Source organism: Condylostylus longicornis, unplaced genomic scaffold (assembly GCF_029603195.1).
Source record: "Condylostylus longicornis isolate FDR11 unplaced genomic scaffold, ASM2960319v2 ptg000137l, whole genome shotgun sequence".
NCBI classification, from domain to species: domain Eukaryota; kingdom Metazoa; phylum Arthropoda; class Insecta; order Diptera; family Dolichopodidae; genus Condylostylus; species Condylostylus longicornis.
In genome coordinates this window covers 2150301-2167533 of record NW_026578105.1, presented here as the reverse complement: position 1 = coordinate 2167533, position 17233 = coordinate 2150301, and the positions used below count along the sequence as shown (strand labels likewise).

The 17233-nt window shown below is 22.3% G+C and overlaps 2 protein-coding genes across 4 annotated transcripts in view; one reads left to right on the top strand and one right to left on the bottom strand.

Moving 5' to 3' along the window:
• The window catches only part of LOC129615550 (cap-specific mRNA (nucleoside-2'-O-)-methyltransferase 1-like), a 140205-nt gene extending 137112 nt beyond the window's left edge, over positions 1-3093 (top strand). Inside the window, exon 5 of one of the 2 annotated variants that reach the window (XM_055530789.1) lies at positions 2654-3093. The gene's annotated coding sequence lies outside the window, so the exon portion shown is untranslated. The remainder of the gene's footprint in view (positions 1-2653) is intronic. The other variant, XM_055530790.1, reaches the window with a different exon arrangement.
• Positions 3094-12610: 9517 nt separating this feature from the next.
• The window catches only part of LOC129615591 (D-beta-hydroxybutyrate dehydrogenase, mitochondrial), an 82914-nt gene continuing 78291 nt past the window's right edge, over positions 12611-17233 (bottom strand). For both annotated transcript variants that reach the window (XM_055530860.1, XM_055530859.1), the window contains exons 8-9: positions 13329-13430; positions 12611-12957 (exon numbers count right to left, since the gene is read on the bottom strand). In XM_055530860.1, coding sequence (XP_055386835.1) covers positions 12796-12957; positions 13329-13430 — 264 coding nt within the window. In that variant the 3' untranslated portion in view covers positions 12611-12795. The remainder of the gene's footprint in view (positions 12958-13328; positions 13431-17233) is intronic.

Sequence of the window (17233 nt, the reverse complement as noted above, 5' to 3'; positions counted from 1 at the left end):
TGACATACTCAATTTTAAACATTATTATGATTGATTACTAAAATAAACCACTTATTTGTATGTATATTTGTATGTATATTAAAACATACTGAATTTTTTTACATATTGTTAACTATGCGAAAAAAATTTTCAATATCACAATATTTTCTTTTTTAATAAGTGTTATTTTTAAATTAATTTATTAATTTAAAACTAATAATTATGAAAAAAATTATATTGTATTGGAGTATACATATTGTTCTATTATTATTTCTTCTATTATTATTATGTATGCGTAGATATTTATGTACTGGATGTGCAAGACTGTCCAAGGCAGAGTATGATAGCATGGTTTCGGCCGAAAAAAAAATTATCGCGAAATATTTGAAGTAGAAATTAAGATGAGGCTATCGGTTTTCAATTCACTTAACTATGTATATACTATAATAGATTTTCTAACGTGTAATTTGGAAAAAAGCTTTTGTTCTCAATTACTATCTGTAAAGTTTCTTTTAAAAGTCATTTTATCTCTCAAGTTTTAAGAAATAATCTAACCAACTTTAAGACACAATTAACTTTAATAGAGTGTGTGACAAAAAGAAAAGGTTTACGCTTATAATTTATGTTCTTTTTAGCGAATTAACCATCGCTTTCTGTATACACTCTGTGTGTTTCTGTACTTCTGTGTATTTTTCCTTATGTGATTATGTTATTCTAAAGGTCATGTTTATTTTGTTTTATCGATAAAGTAAACACATAATATATCCAATGAAAATAAAATTATTATTGGGTCCCTGCATGATATTTTAAAATTAAAATAATATTTACCTATATTTATCAACTTTATTATTATAATAACAGTACCAGTATTATTATAATATTTTATACGCCTATTAATTATGCAATATTTTAAATTAATTAAGTGCGAAAATTTCTATAAAAAATCAATGATAAAAATAAACATTTGATATTAAATATAATTTCTATATTAAAGATTAATTATAGTATAGACTTTCTATTGTTTCTTTACAATTAATTTTTTGGGTTAACATAATATTTGCGTGTTTTTAGAACTTAAGTATGTGTCTTAAATTTTTGTTTGCTAATAATAATTAATTATGTATATTAAACATAAGCAGCTTATAATATTTCTTCATTAAAATAATGTATGAGTATGAGTTAAAAAAAAATTATATCTGTTGATGGGGTGGGGGTGGGGATGGGGAGTAAAATATGTACAAACTTTCATCTGCGGAAATAAATTTCTATAGTAAAGATGACTATGTATTCTATGTACGTGTGAAATTTCAGCTTTCTATTTTCACGAGTGTAGAAATTTTATAAGCGGACACTATGGACGGACTTAGTAAAACTAATAACCACGTCTTTTCAATTTTTATTGGAAAAGTGCTAAAATTTAAAATTTTATTAACAATACAAAAGACTAGAACAATTTCACTTTAGTACATAAACCTATTTAATTCTACTAATTATTTAAATATTAAAATTTTTTTAACCATATTTAGTATTATTATTTATTTTAAATGTGCCACATATATGTAGGTAATTAAAAAGCAGTAATCATTAATATTATTGTATAATTAAAAAAAAATTTAATTCAACTTAGTATTTTGGTTTGATAGCTTTTTAATATGTGTAGCTTATGTTTATGTATGTATATGTGAATTGTGAATTATTCATTGAAATTGTGAATTACGTTGTGGTCCAGGAAAAAAATAAATCAGAATAAAATTTAAAAAAAATAACACCTTTTAAATTTTGTATAGATTATAAAAATTTTTCATTATATTTTGTAGACCAACATACTATAATAAATTATTATTTTGCAATTTATTTGAGGTTTAATAAAATTATTAATATAATTATGAATGTTTTGTACAAAAATTTCTCAAATTTTTATAGTTTAATGGTAAATTGCATTTAATGTTTTCCAGAAGTTTTAAATCTCCAAAATATAATCGATTAATAGTTTCTAATAACCAAGAGTCACTATATCTTTATAAGTTTGGAGGCAAGTTGCATTTTAAAGTTTTGTTAAAGTTCACTTTGCATATAACTTTATCATCAATATCAGTAGTTAATTAATAACCGGTATACTATCAACAAAAACTAGAACGTTCCATTACAATAATGATTTTTTGTATACAGAATTCACAAGAGTTGCTCCTGTCATCAATTCATTTTTGCTCCTGTCAATTTCTATAAGAATAGAAAATCGTGCGTTTTGATAAATCTCGATAATTTTTTTTTGATTACGAAAAGTCAATTACTTATATTAATAAAAGCATAAGCATAGGAACATATTATAATCCAAAAATATAGTAAAAAATATGTATAAAATTTTAAATATTGAATTCTGAGTTATGAAAACTGAGTTGATCGCCGCAGAATGAAAAAAATTGTTTTTAAAAACTTGATAGAGAAAATCAGATGATGATCGGGTAGTGATGGGACCTAATTTTTCTATGAGATTTAATTATTATATCAGATTTCAATTACACATCAGATACCCATCAAGTTTATGTTTAATATAAAATTTAACCTGATGTTTAAAAGGCAGCCCCTAGAATAACATTAAATTTTTTAGTCAATAAAATTTTTTGTATAAAAAAATAAGAAAGAACTAATAAAAATTTCATTTTTTCTATTACAGGAACTTCTGTCATTTATGTCACATACTCACATCCAAAATTATTATTAAGTATTATTACGGTAAATATTCTACAACTTAAAAACTTTCATATACTCAAAATAAAATTGACATGTCACTTAACTTAGTTTATATATAAGTAATTATGTACATTAGAGAATGTTATTTAATATATCAGGTAATAATATTATTATGTAATTTATAATTGAAATGTTGTTCCAATAATAGAATGTAAAATACTTATATACATTCATATAAAAGTATTGATGATAGTGCTACGCTAAATACTCGTATATATGGACATGTCAATTAAAAAATCTAAATTTATTAAATTTTGGTTAAAAATTTTCGTTTAATTATGTAAAACTGTTTATTCTAATTCTATTAATTTTAAGTTTAAAATTATTTCAATGAAATATAAACAATTTCACTTAATTTAATTTATTTTCATAAAACTCTTGTAACCTTTCTGTAAAAAATGCTGAATAGCAATAATAAGTACATTGAATTTTCTGAATAAATCGTTTTTGTAATAATTAGTAGCCAATTAAAATCGATTGTAAAGCATCGCAAATTTTTCTTTATATCGAGAATCGATATAAAAGAATATTAGATTTGCAATATAAAAAAGAATGGAAGATGCATTTTAAATTTTAAAATTTTCAAATTCTCATATTTAAATTGTAAAAAAAATTTAAAATAAAAAATAGCTATTTTGAAATTTTATTCAAAATGCTTAAATGAAAAGCATATAGAAATTAAAAAATTGGCACTTTATTTTTGCCTAAAATGCAAAGATTTTCTTTTTTAAATAAATTGTACATTTTAACAAGAAAAATAAAATTCAGTACTTTTTAATGAAAATAATAAGTAAACAAATAGCATTGTATTTGTATTTTTATTAATAAAAAAAAATTAATCAATTAAATCGAATATAATTACAAATTAATTAAAATAATTCAAAAATTTGTAAAATTTGGTATAAATAATAATTCTGTAAGTATTTCATGCTAAAAAAAACATTTTAATCTTATACAAATACTTAAATAATTACCGACAGGTCAAAAAAAAATTTAATATTTTATTACAAAAAACTGCCATTTTTAATATTCCACCAAAATCCAAATCGTACCAACGTGAATATTTAAGTTATAATAATAAATTAATAATGTGATTCTGATGAAATATTCACAAAGAAAAAAGAATCACTCGTTATATTTCATAAAAGATTCAAAATGTCAAAAGACAAAAAAGAAAGATATTTAAATCAAAACTGCCGCTCTAATAAAATTGAGACCCTTATTTTAAATCTCACTCGTAGAATTCTACGATTTTCAAACTATGTTACTTACGTAGATTTTTGAGTAATTGAAAATCTCACTCGTTAATATTATAAATCTGCTATGGCAACATTATTTTTCGGAGTGTCAAAATCGTTGTCAATTTCGTTGTGACCAAAAATTAAGCTATCAAGTGTCAATATTTAAATTAAAATACTACTCTATATTTGAATTTTCCTTTTTTTACATAATAAAAATTTAACAAATAAATTAAAACTTAAAAAAAAAATTAACCGACCACTCTTGAATACTGGCTATCTTCGTTTAAAAATTCCATTAGTAGAATTTTGACATATATTTTTTTTTAAATACGAGTGTGATTAATAATTACTCTATTACGAATTTCGGTATCCAATTCTACTACTACGGAATTTACTATATGAAATTCGTAATTTCTCCGAATTTCAGTGCTACCAGTGAAACTTACAATAAAAGTGAGAATCAATTTATTAATATCATTATTACGTTATACTTAATGATTCGCTTACTGACACAAAAAATTTGGTATCACTCAAAAAATTTATATCACTCAGCTTATATGCTTATTACTAATATTTAAATGAATTTCGGTTTGAGTCCATAATATTATTACTCGTATGATACACTATAATTTTTTTCGATATGATATTAATTTGCTTTTATTAAATGTAATAGGTTAGACGAATAATCGAATTATATATTATTATGTACGTATATACATATATTTTATATTTTTATTTCTGTCATAATTAACGTTTTGTTTTAGTTGCAGAACATCATTCATTAAAAATATTCATACTCTAATATTACTATAATGTTAAATAAAAACTGCCAAAAATTTGTGATTTTGTCACGAAAAATATCTATTTTATAATAATTATTTTTATATATTATTCGAATAATTAGTTAAATATTATATAATATTACCCATAAATCAAATATAACATTATTATTATTATTATTATGTCGAAATAATTAAATTAAATGGAAAAATACTGTCGGTAATTTAAAGTAGATTAAAAAGAGTTGATAATACAGAATTATTATTTAAAAATAATTTTAACGAAGGTTTATAATAATTTATAAATAAATAAAAATAAATAAATAAAAAAAAAAAATACAAAATTGCATACATGTAAATGTGTTATAAATATAATGTATAATAACAAGGAATAAAAACAGAGGAAAAAAAAATTATGAATTAAATTTAGAATAATACGGAAGTTAACAATGAATATAATAGTTTTAACTTGTAAAATGCTAAGGTTGATGGTTGCACATTAATACTATTTTAATACTATTAAAATATTTTCTGAATTATTAAGTAATAATTAATTGATTTAAAGAAAAACTAATTTGCACAAGTAAGCGAAAATTTTACAATAATAATTTTAAAAATAATTTGTCAATTAAATAGAAGTTGAGAAGCACGCAAAATACACGCAAAATAAAAAGTGACGAATTAAAACTACATTCGAAGTATATACATACATATTTCGGTAAATTTAAAATTTTCGCTAAAAGAAAATATTTTCGTCTTACAATATTTACGTGAATTGACAATTCCGAGAATAATTCCATAAAGAGTTATTATTATAACTCTTTATTATATATGTTATATTAGCTTATCTCTCCTTATTTATTGTCAGAAAATGAATTCAAATCTAAATTTTTAAAATTCACTTAAATCCATTAAACAATCTATATTAATGGTAACTATTTTTTCGTTAATTTTTTTGATATTATGATAATTGTGTTCTATATATGTGCATATGTGTGTATAGGCTAAAATGATTTAATATTTTATTTGATTTTTTATTTCGCTAATTTTACATTTTTATTTGCTAATTTTCATTTACATAAAATGTTATATAAAACAGCTGTTATAGTTCAAAAGTTTTGCAATAAAAATTAATATACATAGTAGGTTGAATGATTAAAAAATTTTGAAAGGGTTAGAACAATATAATAATTATATAATATTATAAAGCCCAAAATTTATGTATAGTAAAATAGTGATGTTTCATAACATTTAATAGAATAATATTTTAAAAATGAAATTTTTTTAATTATGAAAATTAACAAATTACGTTTTGATAGTCTGTTTTGTGCTTAAAATAATTTATTTTTGGAAAGAAATTATAAAAAAAAAAAAAAAACAAAAAAAAAAACACAGATAATCATAAATTAAAATAACATAAAATATTAAAAAAAAAACAATTACAATAAAGCAAAAAGAATAAAATAAAATTTAAAAATTTAATTATTTTTTCAAAGTAGGAAAAAAAAAACGAAAAACATTATTAAAAGAAATTGTATAAAATTTAAGACTGAGTGTTAATAGAAATCAAAAAACAAAATGTAATTATGATGAATTGAAAAAAATGAAGAATTTATGTTTGATTAAGAAAACAAAAATAAAATTATGGAATTAAATTTTCATTTATCAATAACAAAAATACTTATATAGTAATTTTTCTTAAGTTTTAATCAATTTTATCAACAAATTAAACACATTTATTATATTGTATAAAAAATTTGTAATGAAAAAAATTTAAAAATAAATTTGATTAAAAATTCTCATAATATAAATAAAATATTTAAAAAAAAAATAAACAAATAATAATCTCAAATCATTATAAATAATTCAAGAAAATAATTGATTAAAAAATTTTACAAATTATTACTAAAATTAATACATATTATACAATATGAAATTAACACAAAAAAAAAAACAAAAAATAAAGGAAAATAAAAAATTTTTGTAACCCATATTATACCTAATCTAATTATATACAACATACACACAATGTATAACCCGAAAAATAAAACCAAAAATATTAAAAAAGACCTCAAAATAATTCCTTATTAACAAAAACAAAAAACTATAATACTAACCTCACTTTCATACTTACTATACCTATTTACATTGTATTCCCTATGATACATATTTAACCCTATATACATATACGTACATATATTTCTATTTGTATACATTATAAATTACGACAAAATTATAATTATATTTTATTTTATAAAATAATAATATCGAAATAAAAAATCGAAAATATCGATAAAAATAAAAAAAAAAAAATCGTAGATCTAATAGCTGCCTAAATTCCGAAATATAAAATATATAATATTATTGAAAAAATCTGAAAATATAAAAAAGAAAATATAATAATACATTAATTTTAATTAATTTAATTAAATATAAGAATTATAATATTAAAATCAATGGATCTGGCATTCGGCATACTCTATTCAAATTTCGCACATCAGTGTATCGAATGTAAAACGGATCGAAATTAAATCGCATAATTAAAGTAACAATATTCATTTATTATTGGTATTGTATATGTGATTAAAATCTAAAATTGTATAAAATTATAATTTGATTCCAGTATGGTTGATCGATTGCAACAAATTTTTTTTTTTGAACAATCGCCTGCATTTTGTCGTCGCTTTCGTTTGAATATAGTACAACCAAAGTAATATAATAGATCAAATTAAATCCTATCGAATTCAATTAAAATTGAAAGATAGAATATAAAGAAATGTATAATAAAATTTATATGACTTACATGAAACCGTTAGCATTTATATCGTATCATCGTTTTCTGCCTACGGCTTTTCAAATATATATGTAACTGTTTGCTGTAGAATAAGACCACTGCTACATTATCATTACTGCTATCATTAGGTGTGTAGGAGAATTCTCGGAATGACGCCCACGTTATGGGTATCAATTTAAGAATATTGTGAGATTAAAAATAAACGCTTATTGAACATTAACCTATATTTGAGAGAAAATTCAAATATTAGTATAAAAACAATTCGAAATTCATTTAGTTAAAATGAATATTTTTTAAATGCCAAAACCGCTGCCAAAATTATTTCAAAATTATTATGATAAAAGCGATATATATATATATAATAACTAATAATTATAATATCGATAAAATTTTTAAAGTTCATACATTCTTTTATATAATACGCGCATATAACAGACAACAGTAATTATAAGTTATTATGAAACGAAATAATTTATTAAGTTACGAAAAAAAAATTTCGTCCATTTGTATTATTTTTATAAGAACGTTTCTCAATTAAGAGAATTTATTATTAAGTGCTTTGAGAATAATTTATTTTATTCATTTTATAATCATAATTCATAATATTCAAATGATAATGCCTTCGTTTAAATTTCGTAAACAAAAATAAACTTCGAAATTTTCACAAATGAAAAATTTCAAATTTTTAGGTAGTTTTTATTATTTTAGAAAAACAAAAAAAAAATCGCAACGGCAACATTTTATTTTCGAACGTTACAGTAATTTTTTGACATTTCATATTTATTTTAAGATCTGTCCGAATATCTATTGTTAAATTTGACAGTAATTTTAAATATAGGAAATTAATTCATATGCATTAAGAAATAAAATTTTAAATAGCCATAATAAAATATAAATAATATATTGTAATATAGATTAACGTACTATAAATAAATGTAATAAATTTTAATTATATTTTAAGTATTTAATTTTGTCGTAATTATAATTATTACAAATAAAATATTTTTTTGATTTTATCGATGAAAAATCATCATTCAAATGAATTAAGAATATTAAATGACAATTTTATTGATAATTAAATTATAATATTATATCACTTGTATAAGGTTTTATGTGTAAAAAAGTAGTATAACAAAATAATATTAAATACATAATAATAAATTAGTTTACTATTATTAATTATGAAGATGAAATGAAAAATTATTTACTTTGGTATAAATTTATAATATTGTATATTATGAAATATTATAAAAACTATTAAAAGTTGTGATTAAATAAATATTTTACATATTTTTTTTATTGTATGTTAATTTTTTTTCCTACCAAAATACTACTAATATTAAAAATATTTAATTATAAAATTCTAATTTAAACAAAGAAAAATATAGAAAAATATTGCTTTTTTTTTACTGCTATGGAATAAACTTTTAATTTTAATGTAATATTAAATTTTTAATTATAATGTTAAGATATTTTAACTGCCTTTTAATATTATTATGTTAATTAATGTAATTTTAAATTTAATCGCAAATTTAAAGCATAATATTTAATTATATATGAATATGGTTTGAATCAAGTGTTAAGAAAAATGTCATATATGAATTTGCATTTTAATAAAAATATTCAAAAATATTAGATTCAATAAATAAATAAATAATTATTATCGAAGTGGATTGGTCACTTATGAGTAAATTTCAAGTAAATTTCTTAAAAATCATAAATTAAATAATAGTTTTATATTCAGCTAGTATTCTACATTTCTCAAAAGTAGTTTACATCTATGTTTATGTTATTAATCATAAAATATAATTGCACGTACAGACTTGAAATATGAAAAATTTTAAGTGTTTATTCACTGCGACATCCAGAAATTAAGCCGTGTACGATAACATCATTTTGTATAAATTTACATTTTACATAAAATATCAAAATCAATAATATTTTTCTACATAATTGCGTGCCGTTTTTTCATTTAAGAATAGCTTTTATATGTATTACTATTTTAAATTCCGAATTTATTTTTACCGAAACGAAAAATTAAATTATAAATTATTTTTCTCTTAAATAGTAATAAAATATTAGTTATACAATATGAATAATGTATAATAATACAAGTATATTTATATGAAATGAAAATATATTTTTTTATTTATTACAAGCAATTAAAAATTAATAAATTGTAATTATTATTATTAATCATTAAAAATTATTTAATAAAATATTTGCAAATTATATAAAAAATAAAAGAAGAACAAAAATAATCGCACTTTTATTTGCATTTCAGAAACACTAAAATAGTAAAAACAAAAATATCACTAATAAACAAATTAATAAGGAAGCATGAAAATTTAATAATACAAGAAAAAAAAAAAAACAAATAAAAATGTTTGTAAGAAAAAATTTTGTGAAAGATTAAAAACTTCTTCAAAAATGAAAGAAAATAAATAAAAAATTTAAGTATGAAAAAAAAAACAAAAAAAAAAAAAATCACTAAACCAAAAAACCGAATAAAATTTCAAATAAATTTCAAATATTCTTGTTTTATTTTTTTAATATAATTTTATAATTACCGAATTGTCATCCATACAGAAGAAAAATTAATTTTGTCACCCACTCAGGCATCATCTGTTGAATAAATTTTTTAAACATACAAAAATATAATGTAGTAGTACTGATATTGAAAATGACGGTAATCCGGTTTAATCTCAAGTACTCGAGATGCGTCTGGGATAACCTGATATTCTTTCTAGATGAGCGAGACGTCGACATCGCTCTGTGATTCCGGATTCCATGAGTGTACAGTAATAGGATCAATACACTTAGCACCCCAAAATATAACCTATTCCGTAGGCTAGTAAAACGAGAGAAGTAAGAAGCTTAGATCCTGTACATTAATTAAAAGACACATAAAATCATTTCTGTGCTATTATTTCAGCATCGTGGATTTGACTGTGGTAACCTCACCTTCTGACGTCGATGAAATGGTGCCGGCGGTCGCACTAACCTAGTCAAATTTGATCATTGTGAGGCAAATAACACTCTTTGAGCGAGCCCGGAGACAAAGGAAAGATATGAGTTCTTATATGATTTTATCTTAAACAGTAAGAAGTATCAAATAGGGACAACACTCTCACTTTTATTTTTTCGAATATAAACAGCTTTTTTGGCTGGGAAGATGCCCTAGATATATAACACTTAAAATAAAGAGCTGTTTAGTTGAGAACTCCAGAGTGTCTTATCTATCTCATCACATATAGAAATCTAAGAAGAACGAATTGGGTTAAATTTAGAGAAATCTTGTGAGAAAATCTTAGAACCATACCTAATATTAAGAACAATATTCACGGTGTCGAGGAGTTGAGGATTCAAGTAAACAGGTTTGAAAAGGTCATGAATATGAGCCATGGATGTATTTTAAAAGAGCCTCCTGCCTTCTAAAATACTCCATGAAAACTTATTCTCCGTGGTAGAGTGAAGATTTAACGAGTCCCAGAAAGATGGCCAAAGATGTCTACAATGTTTGTCACAGAACCCAGCACGGCAACCTTACAAGCATTGCCTCAGAAAATGTACCTTTACATTACATTGGGAAACATGTCCATATTCGGGACGGCAAGAAAAATGTAGCCAAAATACAACCTTACCAAATCGAATGGACTTATGGCGAGATCTTGCTCGAGACAATGCTATTCTGACGACAGTCTATATTGGATACTGGCCGCAATAATAGTGTTGTTATTGAGATTTGGCACTCTATATAACATAATATCATTACAAATATTGCCGAACTAATTGGGGCATTTTTAAAAGTCTAATGTTGATAAGCTTTGGAATCATTACCATTAGAAAATCAAAGTTCAATTCTATCAGACCAGTTGAATAATATTCGGTTATAATACATAAACTTCCTGTTGTAATATACCTGCATATACAATTATTAAAATATTATTAAAAATAACAAAAATTAAAAAAAAAAAAACACATTTAATAATTTTTGTATTTCGATTACCAGTTTTATTTGAGTCACTCCAAAAAAAAAAAAATTTTGTTTTTAAGTTCATTAAACAAAAATTAAAAATAATTTACAAAATAATTAATTTAAAATAATTTTTTAATTTTTTTTTTATAAATAAATTTTTGTTTCTTAAACATATTTTTTTTTTCATTTTATTTGAAATCATTGTAAAAATTGTTTCACAAAAAAAAAAAAAACCAAATGATAAAAATAGTTATAGCATAAAATATAGAAAGCTTTGTATATATATAAAAAAAAATTGTATATAACTGTAAAATAGTAAATATTTATAGTAAATTTGAATGAAATGTATAAAATAAATAATTTAATATTTAAAAATGCCATCTATTACAAAATATATTTAAAACTTTTTTCATAAATAATTAAAAAATTTAAAAATTTTAAAAAATTTATAAAAATTATTCGTACTTATTTTTCGAAATATTTTTAAACATTCAATTTAAAATATAAAATGCAAGGAGATTCACATAAAATTATGAAGGACTAGGAAACTTAAAATTTTTAAGTGAGACAAAATTTACCGTGATGAGGAAAAACACGAAAAAAACAAAAATTTAACATAACAAAAAAGGATGAATCTGTGTGTGAGATTTTTTTTAACGCTAAAAATTTTTACTTAAAATTTATTTGAAAAAAATTTTTTCAAAATTATTTTAATTTAACAAAAACAAAAATAATTATTTAAAAAAAAAAAAACAAAGTTATTAAAAAACAAAGAGATTAAGATTTTAATATATATATTTTTTTTTTTTTCATTTTTTCTTAAATCCTAAAAAAAAAATTATCCTTAAAGGATATTATATATAATTTTTATAAATTGATGTTGTTTGTGTGTGTAACTTTCTGTGTATTTTATAAAAAAAGAGAAAAAGCCAAAATATATTTTCCCTTTGATGTTTTTTTCGCTGCTTAAAAATTATCTTAATAACTTAATAATAAATACTTATATACTTATATATTATATAACATTATATTTTATTGTTATATTGTAGTATTTTTTTTTTTTTTTTTGATTTAGATTTTTTTTTTTTCAGTAATTATGGAGAATTATTTTCATTGTTGTTGCATAATATTTAATTGAAATTATTATGATGTTATTTAAATAATAATGAATATTACAGTAATAATAATAATTGAATCTTGTTGTATTACTGTTGTTATTATATTGATTCATATTTAAAAAAAAAAATATTATGTTAATTTCAAAAAATTTATTTATTTACGTTGAAAAATGATCTCATATACAGAGGATGGTAAATGTTCAGCAATAAACATTTGAATCCTTTCTGGTACAGTAACTGGTGTATAACGTGCCATTGGGAAAGTACGTGAAACAGCATCAATTGCAACACGAATTGCTGGTTGAATATCAGCAAACTTTATATAAGAAAATAAATAATATATATAAATTAAAAATTACATTAAAGAATACATTTTAAAAAATTATATTTAAAAAAAAAAAATTTGACATAAATGAAGTGTTTTAGTTTTAAAGTTTAGGAAAAAAAATTAAATGAATCTAAAAGAGAATTAAGTGATTTTTGTAGCAAAATAACCTGCAAATAATAAGTTGTAACCATTTAACCAGTCAATATACTGTATGGAACGTAAGTAATGTACTGGTTTTCTATACAACACTTATTTATAGGTTACTTTTGCAAAATATGGTGTAAGCAGTTAATAGTTATATTGAAAATTTATTTTTAATTCAAATTTTAATGTATTACTTATATTGTGCAATAACTTACAACACGATATGATTTTTCAACGGAAGTCATTGCAGCTTCATAATAGTCATCGCCATAAGTTTTCTTTTGTTCATCAGACATTTGATGCCACATTTTTTTAGCCTAAAAATAATACAAAATAATAGATTTATTTAAATAAATAATAATAAAATAATTGACAAAATTCAAAACATGAAAAGGATATTTTAAGAAAAAGAAAAATTTTAAATTAAAACGAGAAAAAATAGAGTTGATCGTTTCAGCTCTATGATACCCACACGAATTTGTTATCCTATGTACAAGTAAATATGTCATAGCTGACTATGACTTTCAGTTGCCATATTACCATATTAATTTATGCAAAATTTCAGTACTGTGTTTCAAATCATTTAATTAAGATATGCCTAAAATATTGTTGAAGTTGTATGGCAGCTACCATAAGGAGCTAAGTAATTTCAACGACTTTTATCAAACACATTGGTCCTACTAATATAATATTCGCTTGTGCGAAAATTTAACACCACAGCTTTTATAGTTTCTGAGATATAACCAAATAAATTTGAAAGTTGTATGGCAGGCACCCAAAACAGTACCTTTAGTATCATAACCAATTTAAATACGATTCTTGCATTTACTATAATAAATCATTTGTGAAAATTTGGTAAACTTAGTTCAATTATTTTTTGAGATATCGTTGGGACGGGCGAACAGACAAACAGATAAAGGTAAATCGGCTCAGAATTCGACGCTATGGTCAAAAACGTATACTTGAGTCTATACCTCAAATCATTATTTTTTAGCGTTACAAAGGGTATGGCAAATTTAGTATATTCTTTGAACATACTTTTGTACAGGTATAAAAATTCCTTTGGATTTGCGAAATTAGAATAATAAACTGGACTTAAATTGAGAAGAGTCTTAAAATAATGATGAAAAGAAAATATAATTTTTGAAATAAATGAATGCAATAAGTTTTACTACATTTGCAAAGAAAGTTGTTATACTTTTAATATTACCCAAAAATGGTTTCATGGAAGTCTTTTTTAGAAGATACTCTAAAAGTGAAACTTAAACATTTGATAACTTTAGAGAATTCAAGATAAAAATTTCAAGATTTTCATCTTTCATACTGGAAACAAACCTTTATTCATTACACCTAGATGGTGGCCATACTTAATTTTTGACATAATTTTTAGAAATTTTTCAAAGTGACAAAAGAAAATCATGGAAACGAGTAAAGGTTAAGGTTATTTTTTTTCCTTTTGAATGACAATATCATTCACAATTTCTCGAAATATTCGAAATGGCAAAAGGTTTTTTTTTCATTTTTCACTGTAACGCGAACCATTTAGAATTTTAGAAAGATTGAAGTAATTTGAATTCAAGAACAAAAAGAAAAAAGTTTTTTTTTTGTCTGTATTTTAATTTTTACAAAAGTTTGCGTGTCCAAAAGAATCAAATTTTTCATTTTCATAATAGAATTTCATTATTTGTGGATAGGTTTAATATTTTTTTGTATGTAGGTGTATGTATATGTTTATGTGTATAGAACCCGAATATGTCATTTTCATTAATTTTATTTCTTGAAGGATTTTTCGCTTCAAGGAAATAAGAAAAAGGAAAAAATTTATGTAGACCCTTTTTTTCGGTATTTCACCAATACAATTTTCTTATATTAAAATGAAATTGATATTCTTGTAAATTTTATGATAAGAGGACCATTGATAATGATTAAAAATAAGGTAATATTTTTTTGTGAAAATTTAAAGGTTATCAGAAAATTTCATTATAATTGGTTTTCTGTATGATATTAAGAAGAAAGATGTAGAAAATATACATAAATGTGGAATCATTTGATGTGTATAATTTATTCATATTTAAAATTCAATTTTCGAAAATATATGTATAATTACAATTTCGTTATAAATCGGTATGAACACTTATGAATATTATTTAAAAGGTGTTCATACTTATTGTAATTCAGATTGGCACCTTTTATAAGTTATTTTAGATAAAATTTTAAGGTGATTGATTTCAATTATTAAAAATCAATGCATAAATAAATTTTAAAATTTTTGACTAACATATTCGCAGATAGTTTGAGAATTGAGTGTACTTCAATAGTATATATTCGAAGCGAGTAGTAGAAACTGATTGAAACCAAGATCGAACAAGAGTTAAAAAACAATAGGCAATAATTTCCTTTTTTTAAATTTTGCTTCTAAATGTTATTGAGTCTCAAAAATGATATTCATTATATTTTAAGAACTATTGTTAGTTATTCAATGAACTCTGAATGAATCGAAAATAAGATTAAATAAAAGTAAATCTGTACATGTGAATTTCACAAACAAAAATTTGGTTCACTAATTAACCGCAACAATTGAGTTTGAATGGTGCTAAAGTATCAATCCAAAACACAGCAAAATACCTAAGTATGACTTTGGATGTCAATATCAGATGGAAATAACATATATAAAGAAGAAAAATAAATAAAAGTAGAAAACAAATGTAGAGAAAATGATTGGCTCCTAGGTTGTGGGTCTGGATTGACAACGTACAATAAGGTGTTGATATATAACCTTTCTAGAACAGTGTCCTTCGTATTATGGTGGGTGCTCCTAAGTATATACGCAATAGTGATATTCATAGGGATTTGAGTGCCCCCAAGTAAGTTAGAAGATAAGGAAGGGTTTGAACAAAAAGACTGAAGCGAGCGAGACCTCTCGAATTAAGCTAAAAGCACTTCTGTGTCTTCCTTCACGGAAAATTGACACAAAAATACGACAGAGCATAGCTAATGGTTGGTCAGTTTTACCAGTTTTAGGAGTTTATGACCGTCCAGGTGCGTTTTATGATAGATTGGTTCCGCCTATCTTTGTCTTTCGATGATTTTAAGCACCTGTATTAAAAAAAAAGAAAAAAAGAAAGTGAATGAACTGATGTAAGACTTGTTTTCTACTACAGTCGCATTAATGAAATTAAATATTTTTTTTACTTTATTAATAACTTTTATTAATTTAGTAACTTCTGAATTTTGCATTATAGATCTATAACATTTTTATACGTAGTAAGAGTAGAGGAACAAGTTTCACATTACCATGAGACGCCAAAACTCCGACATCAAAATACTTAATATATTGAACTATTAACCTTAATTTTAAATTGCTCAAGCCACTTTTTTGAGCCTCAAATTTTGACATTTCTTTACCATTCTTATACTCAAATTTACTCTTTCATATTCCATTTATAATATTTTGGCACTCGCATAATAAGAAACTTTTCATTAAATTTTAATTATTTTCTAAAGGATAATTTTTTTATCATCGAAACGATATTTTTTTTTGAATATTATACACTTATATCTCGTCTATATGTTTTAATTTATTTAAACATTTCCTTTTTATTCATATTTTATTTATTCTTTTCATTATCATAATTAAATGACAAATTTAAAAAAGAAAAACAAAAGAAATTCAAAATGGAAGGTAATAATTTTTCGAAATGGCACTGTATACCGTTCACAACAAAAATTCATTTTAATTTAATAAAATGTGTACGTGTATGAGAGTGTAAGGGAAACATAATTACGCATATTTCCTTAAATTACTTAATTTTTTTTTTCTTCTTCAATTATCTTTGTATATGTATTGTACTTGATGTGATGTGATTAAAATCGCAAAATTTATTAAAGATTAATTTTTTTTCATCTTTGCTCATTTACACTTTTAAAAGATTTTTTTCTTGTTTCCATTTTCAACTAATAAAATTACCTGTAAATATTAAAGATTTAAAGAGAAGACATAGTACTTAAGCATTGTTATAAGAAGAAGTAGAAAAAAAGAAGAAAACAATAATAAGAGAATGAAAAAATTAAAGATGAAAAAATAAATGAAACATAAAAACAGCTGTAATTTAAAGGGCAA